Genomic DNA, 12,675 nt, shown 5'->3' on the forward strand with positions numbered 1-12,675 from the left:
CAAATGAAAATAACAAATTTATTATCAACACAAATACATATAGAGTTCAATGACCCTACAAAAATACGTGGTTCCCATGCTGTTCTAAGTAAATATTACATGTTTCCAACACTGATTTGCCCCCCCCCCCCCTCTTTTTTTTCATAGCTTCTGGGACTGGAAGTTTTCAAATTCTGGTAGGATTTGTTCCTTCAAATGCCCAACATAATGAGTCTTGATTGAATAATCCTCATATTTTAGTATACTCCAGACCGAAAAATCCATGGATGTGATACGTGGGTATCATGGATGTCATTCAATAGCCCTTGTCTGCCAATCCATTCATCAACATTTTAATTTGGAAAGTCTCTCACAATGCCGATAGTGTGGGAATGCTCCATCTTGTTGCCATATGAACTTTTCCTTAACTGGTTGCAAATGTTCAAAGAGTGAACTATCTCCCAGTTCTAGCAACACTTTTTAAAGAATATTCAGGTAATTTACAGAACGGACACACTGATGAAAATCCATGGCTATACACTCAAATCATTAAACTTTAACTGACTCCATAACCACATGGTAATTCATAGAATTCCAGTAGTCACTAGTTATGTCTTTTCACTATGCCATTCACATTAACAATCACTTTGTCACTCCAAAGAATGCTTTAGTAAAACTTGGGATCAGCTTCTTGGTCTCAATTTCAGCTTTTTCTGAACCTTTATTAGGCTTTTTGTTGCTATTCCATAATCCTTGGATGCTTTTCTGATATTTGGTCAGTGATTGTACAAAACACTGTGCAACAACATTTAGATTCTCTTCTACAGTAACAGATGCTTTTCTGATATTTGGTGAGTGATTGTACAAAACACTGTGCAACAACATTTAGATTCTCTTCTACAGTAACAGACTTTTGTCTACTTGAACAAGGAAGCTCTGTTACCAACCCATTCCTTCAAATCTTAAATTTGATCTGAAATACCTTGTTGAGATGGAAGTTGGATATTCAGAAAATGTTCCACAAACAAATCATAAACATTGTAATTTTGGTCATGTTTGCAAAACAAATACAGACTGTTCTGTAATTAACTTTCTATTCATTCCAGAATGAGATTTTCACTCTGCAGCGGAGTGTGCACCAATACGAAACTTCCTGGCAGATTAAAACTGTGTGCCGGACTGAGACTCGAACTCAGGACCTTTGCCTTTCGCGGGCAAGTGCTCTACCAACTGAGCTACCCAAACACGACTCACGCCCCATCCTCACAGCTTTATTTCTGCCAGTACCTCGTCTCCTACCTTCCAAACTTTACAGAAGCTCTCCTACGAACCTTGCAGAACTAGCACTCCTGAAAGAAAGGATATTGCAGAGACATGGCTTAGCTACGGCCTGGGGGATGTTTACAGAATGAGATTTTCACTCTGCAGCGGAGTGTGCGCCAATATGAAACTTCCTGGCAGATTAAAACTGTGTGCCGGACTGAGACTCGAACTCGGGACCTTTGCCTTTCGTGGGCAAGTGCTCTACCAACTGAGCTACCCAAGCACGACTCACACCCCGTCCTCACATCTTTACTTCTGCCAGTACCTCATCTCCTACCTTCCAAACTTTACAGAAGCTCTCCTGCGAACCTTGCAAAACTAGCACTCCTGAAAGAAAGGATATTGCGGAGACACGGCTTAGCCACAGCCGGGGGGATGTTTCCAGAATGAGATTTTCACTCTGCAGTGGAGTGTGTGCTGATATGAAACTTCCTGGCAGATTAAAACTGTCTTTCTTTCAGGAGTGCTAGTTCTGCAAGGTTCGCAGGAGAGCTTCTGTAAAGTTTGGAAGGTAGGAGACGAGGTACTGGCAGAAGTAAAGCTGTGAGGACAGGGCGTGAGTCGTGCTTGGGTAGCTCGGTGGTAGAGCACTTGCCCGCGAAAGGCAAAGGTCCCGAGTTTGAGTCTCGGTACGGCACACAGTTTTAATCTGCCAGGAAGTTTCTATTCATTGTTCCTCACATAACAAAAAACAATGTAACCTCAAACTGCTGGTGTCTACTGACTTATGGGTACTACATACCACTAAAATTTAAAACTGACTACCACAACTGACAACCACTTTTGCCAGGCAAAACAAAGTCTAAAGATTCCTAGTAACAACCCTACAAGAGTGGGCATTAATATGGGATGTGTCCACTCTTCACCTTTGTGATAGATTGAATGCTGCTGGGGGCACTTTCAATGAGATGTCTGAAGGAATGGCAGCCCATGCCTTAAGAGCTGAATGTAGGGTATTTGGATCTGGAGCAACAACGTCCTTCTAACTCCTCCTGAAGATGTTCCATTGAGTTCAAGTCGGGACTCTGGCAGGTCGTTCTATTTCAGAAATGTTATTGTCCATAAACCATGGCCTTACAGATGCTATTTTATGACAGGGTGCATTGTCCTGCTGATAAAATCATCACATCTACAAACTGTTGCTCTAATGTAACCAGTACACAGTGCTGTCAAATGTGTTCATATCCTTCTATATTTAGAATTTTTTTAAGTGCAACACAACCTCAACTGTACTTCACTGTTGGCACAACACATGATACAAAATAGTACTCTCCAGTTATTCACCAAGTCCACACCCTCCCACACAGGGTAAAGCACGATTCATCACCCGAAATCACTCATTTCCAGTTATCCACTGTTCAGTGGCATTGCTAGTTACACCACCTTAAGTGTCACTTAGCACTGACTAGAGAAGCATGTGGCTTGTGAGGAGCTGCTCAACCAGTGTACCCCATTCTTCTTAAATCCCTATGCGGTGTCACTATGCTATCTGGACAGCTGGTAGCACTTTAAAACTCACGAGTGACTCCTCTTGCCGATTTAATGTGATTTTTTATATACATTCCACACAATGCTTAACAGTGCCTGTCTGTCAGTATGTGAGGTTTGCCTGGACTTGGTTTAGTCATGATTGTTCCTTTCCATTTCCATTTTACAGTCACATCACCAACAATTGACTTGGGCAGCTTCAGAATGGTTGAAATGTACTCAGTGGATATTTTACTCAGGTGACACCCAATAACTAAAACATGTTCAAAGTCACTGAGCTGTCCTGACCAACAAATTCTGCTGTTAGGGCTTCCCTAATGATAATACAATACACGCTGTCTCCTCTTATATAGATGCATCTGCTTCCGGTGACATCTAGTGGTCAATTTCACATAACATAGGAGTGTCCAGATACTTTTGATCAGGCAGTGTAACTATGACACACACACACATACACATTTTTATTCTTACCTTCAATAAAAACAAATCCCGTGAATGTAATAAGGAATGAGATAATTACAAACAACAAGAATATCAAAACTGGCAGTCCACATGATGCTATTACAGCAATAATGAAAAGTGCTATAAGCGGATTTTGTGCTGCACATGCCACGAGATCATCTAATGCCTCAGCAATATGGTAGTGAGTAGCAATTCTTTCTATTTTTTGAGCCATGCGTAGACCTGAAAGAGAGAGTAATTTTACTATTGGAAGATAACTCAAAATTGTCATTAAATTCATGGACACACAATGACAAATGAGACTTCCAGTTCTACACAGTGATAATTGAGCCCCATGCCACCCCCCCCCCCCCCACACACACACACACAAACAAAACAAACATGAACACAAATAGCTACATCATACTGCAATGCAAACCCAACTGCACTGAGGGACTGTGTTTGTTGGAGTGTGTGAAAGAAACTAGTGCTTGTGGATAATTAATATAACTTCCCTCCATTTGTAGGTGAGTAACTGTTTCAGTCACTGAAAGGTGACAAATAAGCTGTATGCATGAGGCACCATCAGGAGCTGCTGCCTGATGAAAGATGGAGTCTCTCAAACCCCATGAAGGTTAGGTATGCTGTCACTGTCACCATCAGCCATTTGTGAGAGAGATGCTTTTCCGGAATTTTGCATGCGTTACAGTGTTGAGTGATATACAGTCATGCTGCACCATATTTTCTAATGTCATCTATACACTTTTCATTACGTCATCTTCTCAATCTCTACCTATATGTTTTAATCCGACAAAGAACATCCTTGGTTTACATGCCACTCATTTGCCTGGTTACAGTCATCATCTACCACAGTTTCATATATTCATTACAGTCACAAAACTTATATCCCAACTGGTTTCCCTTTCCTCCTTTGTAAGCCCCCAATATGTGATATCTCTGTTGATAGATAAACCTTCACCTCTGAACAATTTTCAAATTGAAAGTCAATGTCTCACTGCCACATAGTCATCGTAGCGACTATGGTTACTGAAGTTAATACATCAGTCAAGAAGGCTAGGAGAGTATTTATGCTAGAAAGAGCAAATAAGCAATTGTTTATGTCTCACTTACACAGCGAAATGACATCATTTCAGTACAGTATGAGGGTCAGAGAGGAATTATGAGCAAAGTTTAAATGGAGTGAAAACTGTGCTCACAAAGGGTATGAATATGTGCCTAGTAACTGGATTAGGGATGGAAAAGACCCACCATGGATTAACAACAAAATCTGGAAAATGCTGAGTTAGCATGAGCTGTTGCACTCTCGGTTCAAAGAACATGCAAATAACAGCAGAAAAAAGGTCAGTAGAGATCGACGCGTCTGTAAACAGGTCTACGCAAAAAGCGTATAACAACTATCACCTTCATACCTTGACAAAAGATCTGTCCAAGAACCCAAGAAAATACTGGTCCTATGTAAAATTGCTAAGCGGGTTTAAGACTTCTGTGCAGTCATTTGTACATCAGTCTGGTGTGCCACCAGAAGACAACAAAAAGAAAGCCAAAGTTTTAAATTTCGCATTTAAGAAATCATTCTTGCAGGAGAATTGTACAAATATACTATCATTTGACCATAACTGAGACTCCCATACAGTGGACATATTAATAGGCATCCCTGACATAGAGAAACAACTGAAAGAGTTGAAAATAAATAAGTCGACAGGTCTGAAAGGATTCCCAATTCAGTTTCACAAAGAATACTCTGTGGTGTTGGCGCTTATTTAGCTTGCATTTATCAAGAATCTCTTGCCTAGTGCAAAGTCCCAAGCAAGTGGAAAAAAAGAGCAGGTGATTCCTCTATATAAGAAGGATAAAAGAATGAACCTGCAAAATTACAGACTAATATCTTTAACATCAGTTTGCTGCAAAATTTTTGAACTTTTCTCAGTCTGAATATAACAACTTTCCTTGAGACAGAAAAGCTTCTGTCCACAGATCAGCACAGTTTTAGAAAGCTTCACGTGTGTGAAACTCAGCTTGCCCTTTTCTGACATGATATGATGAACTGTGGATGAAGGGCAACAGGCATACTCCATATTTCTAGATTTCCGAAAAATATTTGATATTGTGTTCCACTGCAAACTGTTAAGAAACATATAAGCTTAATGAATAGGTACCCAGATATATGAGTACCTTGAAGACTTAAGTAGCAGAACCTAGTACACTGTCCTCGATGGCGTGTGTTCATCAGAGACATGGGTATCGTCAGGAGTACCTCAGTGAAGTGTGATAGACAGCATATGTGGTGTGCTGCTTGACACTGTCATGTCATTTAAATATGTAGGCGTAATGTTGCAAAGCGATATAAAATGGAATGAGCATGTAAGGATTGTAGTAGGGCAACTTCAGCTTGTTGGGAAAATTTTAGAAAAGTGTGGCTCATCAACATATAGGACACCAGTGTGACCTATTCTTAAGTACGATTCGAGTGTTTGGGAACCGGACGAGGTTGGATTAAAGGAAGACATTGAAGCAATTCAGAGGTGGGCTGCTAGATTTGCAGTAGGTTCAAACAATGCACAAGTATTATGGAAATCCTTCGGGAACTCAAATGAGAATCCCTGGTGGGAAGGTGACGTTATTTTCAAGGAACAATACTGATAAAATTTAGAAAACCAGCATTTTGTTAAAGTTTCGAGAACATGCTGAAGATTAGATGGGTAGTTCACATAACTAATGGGGAAGTATTGAATAGGACTGGGGAGAAGAGAAGTTTGTGGCACAACTTGACTAGAAGAAGGGATCGGTTGGTAGGACATGTTCTGAGGCATCAAGGGATCACCAATTTAGTATTGGAGGGCAGCGTGGAGGATAAAAATCATAGAGGGAGACCAAGAGATGAATACACTAAGCAGATTCAGAAGGATGTAGGTTGCAGTAGGTACTGGGAGATGAAGAAGCTTGCACGGGATAGAGTAGCATGGAGAGCTGCATCAAACCAGTCTCAGGACTGAAGACCACAACAACAACAACAACAACACCTTCACCGAAGAGTCAAGCAGTATATTGCTCCCTCCTACTCGCGAAGAGACCGTGAGGATAAAATCAGAGAGATTAGAGCCCACACAGAAGCATACTGACAATCCTCCTTTCCACGAACAATACAAGACTGGAATAGAAGGGAGATCCGATAGAGGTACTCAAGGTACCCTCCGCCACACACCATCAGGTGGCTTGCGGAGTATGGATGTAGATGTAGATTTGAAGCTGACAGCAGAACAACTGTACTACAACCAATGTAATTTAATACAAGGACCATGAAGATAAGAGAAATTAGGGCTCATATGGAGGCATGTAGACTCAGTTTTCCCTTGCTCTATTTGCCAATGGAACATGAAAGAAAATGACCTTAGTACAGGGTATGTAGGTGTAGATGACAAACATTCATTTCCACATACATCAGAAAATAATAGTTTTCAAAATCAGGGCTCTTTTTGCTCAATCAATTATTACCTACAACTGCCCTAGATACAAAAACTAATTTTATTGTTTAAAACCTCATTGTTAATTAGTACTATGTAGTACAGTTTAGTATCTTTGATGTGGGAGGCAAGATTACGGGCAATTGGTTGGTGGTGTTGGCCAGTGAAGGCTGAAATACTTTCAATGCAGGCAAAATCACCTGCCATAATGGGGCATCTAGGATTGTGGGTTTGTGGATTTTGGGCAGCATGTAGAAAGTGGGTGTGCAGGTTGTCATAGGGGTGAGGAGGGAAATGAATTCAGGGTAGAGGTTCTGGGAAGAGCCTAATGTTTTAAGCAGGGATTGAAGGTTATGTTGAACTTCTGGGATGGGATCATTCTGGCAGAGATAATAGACGGAGGAATCAGATAATTGGCGGAGGCCCTCCACCAGGTAGTTATTGCAATTCACAATAACAGTGGTGAAACCTTTGTCTGCAGGAAGAATGATTACATCAGGATTTGTTTTGAGGTTGTGTAGAGCTGTCTTTCTTCTGCTGAAAGGTTGGTGTACTGAAGAAGGAGGGTGAAGCCAATTTGGAGGTAATGATTTCCTGGAAGGTGACCAAGAGGAGGTTAGATTGGAGGGGGTGGAGGGTCATGGTTGGATGGTAGAATGATCTGCGAGAGGGGTGGGGGGTTCAACATTGGGATCAGGTTGGCTTAAGTTGGAGGGACTGGTGGCAGAGAATTGTTTCCACTGTGGGGATCAGAAGATTAACAACTGTATTACAGGAATCTTTCAGCTCTAGATTGGTGGAGTGTTGGTACGGAGTTTTGGGGGGATGTGGCAAGTTGGGAAGGTCAGCTAGGTAGGATCCGGGTGTTATAGGGGGTTGATGACGAGAAGCACTGTGAGAAGGGCAGGTGTTGAATAGGTGGAGCCCTGAGGCAACAGGAGGATGTCAGCAGATTATTATGGAGATCGTTTCTGGAATGCTCTATAACTAACTCACAACTACTTCTCCTTTGAAGGGAAGTGATGTAGATGTATGTACGCAAATAAATCAGCAGCACAGCTATGGGCACTTGCATAGCACCCCCCCCCCCCCCCCGGCCCCCCATGCCAACCTGTCTCCTGTCTATAGGCCACCCAGAGGAGATCTTTGAGATCTTTCAGCCTCCCCAAATGTCAAACCCCTGGTCTGGTTCATATCCATTGATAATATCTTGATGATCTGGACTCAGGTCCAAGAAATCCAATCGTCATTCCTTCACAACCTCAACACATTCTCTCTCATCCGCTTCACCTGGTACTTATTTGTTGTGGACTGGCAAGACAGCCAATCCACAGTGACGGGTAGCCGAAAGGCACATGTTAAGCTCACGCAGACTGGCGTGAGGTCTGGAACAGTTAACGGAAATTATAGTAGCAAATAAAGTACGTAGTTGAAGTAATACTTAACTTTATTCCATAATTGGTGAACATCGCTCTTGTTGATACATAAGTGCAATCTCAATATACACTGGTAATGGCGCCTTGCTAGGTCGTAGCAAATGACATAGCTGAAGGCTATGCTAACTATCGTCTCGGCAAATGAGAGCGTATTTGGCAGTGTAGCTTCGCTAGCAAAGTCGGCTGTACAACTGGGGCGATTGCTAGGAAGTCTCTCTAGACCTGCCGTGTGGCGGCGCTCGGTCTGCTATCACTGACAGTGGCGACACGCGGGTCCGTCATATATTAGCGGACCGCGGCTGATTTAAAGGCTACCACCTAGCAAGTGTGGTGTCTGGCGGTGACACCACATTTATCAAACTGGCATGCCATCTTCATGGACATTGACCTGCTCCTCTCTGATGGCCCTATCCACATCTCTGTCCACATTAAACCCACCAACCACCCACAGTACCTCCATTTGACAGCCGTCATCCCTTCCACACCAAAAAATCCCTTACATGTAGCCTGGCCACCTGGGGGTAGCATACCCGCTGTGACAAGAACTCTCTTGCTCTCAGAATGCTGAGGGTCTCACCAAGGCCTTCAAAGACAGGCACTAACCCCCAGAACTAGTACACAAACAGGTCTCCCGTGCCATTTTTCATCACACCCCCAATTCCCCCACCACCCCCAAGAAACAGCTACAGAAGAGTGCTCCCTCTGATGCCCAATACCATCCTGGACTGGAACAACTGAACCACAGATCTTCACCAGTGCTTTGATTACCTAACATCATGCCCTCAAATGAGGGACATCCTATCTACGACTCTTCCTACAGTCCATCCCCATGCCACTCCCAAGTCTCAAACCCCTGCCACACAGATCATATCCCTGTGGAAAGACCCAGGTGCAAGACCTACCCAATTTACCCACTCAGAACTTCCTATTCCAGTCCTGTCACAGGCTTATCTTACCCCCTCAGAGACAGGATCACCTGTGAAAGCACCCATGTCATATACCAGCTTTGCTGCAATCATTGCACAGCTTTTTACGAGGGTTGGAACTTTAATAGTGGCAACTATTTATTTACAGCTTGTACAAAATAGATAAATGTTTCAAAGTTTTACTGACCTTCAGAGTAGTCACCAGCATTGTATATAACCCGTTGCCTGCGATGTGGAAGTCGTAGGATACTCTTAGCAGTGCTAGATGTGTTGACAGTTTGAGCGGCACGTACTATTGTCTGACAAATTTGTAGCAATTCTGAAGTGAATGCCGTGAAGTGTTTCCTTCAGTTTAGAAATCTAGTTGAACACATGAGGGCCTAAGTCAGGGAAGTGCAGTAGATGGTGTAGCACTTAGCAGCCCCATCAGTCAAACAAATCAGTAACAGCTTGCACTGTATGTGCTTGAGCATTGTTCTGCAAAATTATGGTCAGGTCCTGCAGAAAGTGTCATCACTTCTGTCTCTATGCTGTTCATTTTTGGAACACAACTTACGACCACCTTAGGGACAGAAGTGATGACACTTTCTGCAGGACCTGACCATCATTTTGCAGGACAATGCTGAAGCATGTACAGTGCAAGCTGTTACTGCTTTGTTTGACTGATGGGGCTGCTAAGTGTTATACCACCAACTGCACTCCCCCGACTTAAGCCCTTGCGAGTTCAACTCTATTTCTAAACTGAAGGAAACACTTCGTGGCATTCACTTCAGAACTGTTACAAATTCATTGGGCAATAGACCGCGCCGCTCAAACTGCCACTATTAAAGTTGCCACTACTGAAGTTCCAACCCTCGTATATTGGTGTGACTAACAACTAGCTGTCCGCCATGATAAATGGCCACCGCCAAACTGTGGGCGGCAAGAGCAAAGCAGACCACCCTGTGACACAACATGCAGCTGAACATAACAGGCTTGATTTCAATGGCTGCCTCACTACCCCGCCCATCTGAATCCTTCCTTCCTTCCTTCACCAACTTTTCTGAACTGTGTAGTTGGGAGTTATTCTTACAACACATTCTCTGCTTCCATAGTTATCCCAGCCTCAACCTATGATAACCTACTGTCCCCACACTCTCCACCCAATGGGCTTCATCCCCTCCGTCCTATCACCTCTTCCCTATTCTTGTCTCCCATCCTCTCTGTGTGTTGCCCTCTGCCAACACACCAACCCATCTTTCCCCTTCTCCACCCCTCTTCTTTTTCATTACCCATTCCCCTCACCGCCGCCCCTTTCACCCCTTATAATCTCCTACACTGTGCACTGTGCCTGATAGCTGTCCAGTCCTTGCAAGCTCCACCATACAGCCCCCCCCCCACCCCCCAGCCACACTCTGCTATCCCTTCCTCTTCCCATACCCTCCAGAAAACTGCTTCCAATGTACATGACAGTTGCATTCCAGACCAAGCTGCCAGAAATGGCAATCATGAGCATATGAGGTGTGTGTGCTTGTGTGAAGGCAAAAACGCCTTTACAAATGTCTGCTTGTGTCTGTGTATGTGCGGTTGGATATGGGTTTGTGTGCGAGAGTGTACCTGTCCTTTTTTACCCCTAAGGTGGGTCTTTCCGCTCCCGGGATTGGAGTGGCTACTTGCCCTCTCCCTTGAAGCCCGCATCCTTTCGTCTTTCCCTCTCCTTCCCTCTTTCCTAATGGGGCGGCTGTTGGTTGCGAAGGCTTGAATTTTGTGTGTGTGTTTGTGTGTCTATCGGCCTGCCAGCACTTTCGTTTGGTGGGTCGCATCATCTTTGTTTTTGGATGTGTGTGTGTGTGTATATATATATATAAACAAAGATGATGAGACTTACCAAACAAAAGCGCTGGCAGGTCGATAGACACACAAACAAACACAAACATACACACAAAATTCAAGCTTTCGCAACAAACAGTTGCTTCGTCAGGAAAGAGGGAAGGAGAGGGAAAGACGAAAGGATGTTGGTTTTAAGGGAGAGGGTAATGAGTCATTCCAATCCCGGGAGTGGAAAGACTTAACTTAGGGGGAAAAAAGGACAGGTATATACACACACACACACACACACACACACACACACACACACATATCCATCCGCACATACACAGACACAAGCAGACATTTGCCTTTACAAATGTCTTACTTACCTTGGGGGAAAAAAGGACAGGTATACACTTGCACACACACACATATCCATCCGCACATACACAGACACAAGTAGACATTTGCCTTTCCAAATGTCTGCTTGTGTCTGTGTATGTGCGGATGGATATGTGTGTGTGTGCGAGTGTATACCTGTCCTTTTTTCCCCCAAGGTAAGTCTTTCCGCTCCCGGGATTGGAATGACTCCTTACCCTCTCCATTAAAACCCACATCCTTTCGTCTTTCCCTCTCCTTCCCTCTTTCCTGATGAAGTAACCGTTTGTTGCGAAAGCTTGAATTTTGTGTGTATGTTAGTGTTTGTTTGTGTGTCTATCGACCTGCCAGCGCTTTTGTTTGGTAAGTCTCATCATCTTTGTTTTTAGATGTGTTTTTCCCACCTGGAATGTTTCCCTCTATTATATTAATATTTACTTACATGCAGTTGAACTCTGTTTCTTAGCCCACCGGATTATTTCTGGCCATGAAATGGCAATATCTCGACCCATTCTTGTTTGATTTGGCTGTAACAATGAAAGACAGTGGCTAATCTGTATTAGAAATTAATATTTTAAGGAAAAAATTGTAAACATATAAGAAATCAATAAACATCACCTAGATCAAGAGAAGTTCACAATTAATGAAACACCAGGTGAGGCTTCACAAACCTCAAGCAAAGATAGCAGTTGTTGCATATTTCTGAACTTCTATAAGTGTTGATCTTTCTTACATCTTCTGGTACTCATGAACAAAATAATTAAGGAACACATTCCACAGAACACAGGTTACCACACAGAATGTATACGTCAAGCATAAATTGCAAATTACCTTTATCACTGGTGTGCAAGTCCGTCTTTCATAGTTAGTGTTTTAAGTCCAGTTTTTCCAAGGAATCAACTGCGCAAGGGACGTGTATATTATACCTAACAACTGGATTTCCATGTTTAAGAAGTAAACCAAGTGTAGCATTTGTCCCTTCATCCTGCATATACTTCTACATCTACACTCTACAAACTACTATGAAGCCAAGAAGTGCATGGCAGATGGTATATCCCATTGTAACACTTAGGATTTCTTCCCGTTCCAGTCATGTATGAAGTGTGAGAACAATGTTTGTTTTAATGTCTCCATGCTTTCTGTAATTATTCTAATCTTGTCCTCAAGAACCATATGTGAGTGATATGGAGAGGGTTGTAGTACATTCCTAGAGTCATCATTTAAAGCTGCTTCTTGAAACTTTGTTAAGAGGCTTCCATGTTATAGTTTATGTCTCTCTTCATGTCTGACAGTTTAGTGTCTTCAGCATCTCTGTGATACTCCCCCATGGGTTGAACAAAGCTATGGTCATTCATGCTGCCCTTCATATATTGGTATCAAGCAAACAAAATTCCTTAAAAGGTATGAGATGAGAGGCCAAAATTAGTCCTTCAT

The 12,675-nt window shown here is 42.8% G+C and overlaps 1 protein-coding gene across 1 annotated transcript in view; it reads right to left on the bottom strand.

The window, feature by feature from the left end:
- LOC126175688 (uncharacterized) overlaps positions 1-12,675 on the bottom strand; it is a 63,797-nt gene that overhangs the window by 18,005 nt on the left and 33,117 nt on the right. Inside the window, exons 2-3 of the mRNA XM_049922621.1 lie at positions 11,684-11,768; positions 3,262-3,474 (exon numbers count right to left, since the gene is read on the bottom strand). Of these exons, the coding sequence (XP_049778578.1) occupies positions 3,262-3,474; positions 11,684-11,768 (298 nt within the window). The remainder of the gene's footprint in view (positions 1-3,261; positions 3,475-11,683; positions 11,769-12,675) is intronic.

This window comes from Schistocerca cancellata, chromosome 3 (assembly GCF_023864275.1).
Source record: "Schistocerca cancellata isolate TAMUIC-IGC-003103 chromosome 3, iqSchCanc2.1, whole genome shotgun sequence".
Lineage (NCBI taxonomy): Eukaryota > Metazoa > Arthropoda > Insecta > Orthoptera > Acrididae > Schistocerca > Schistocerca cancellata.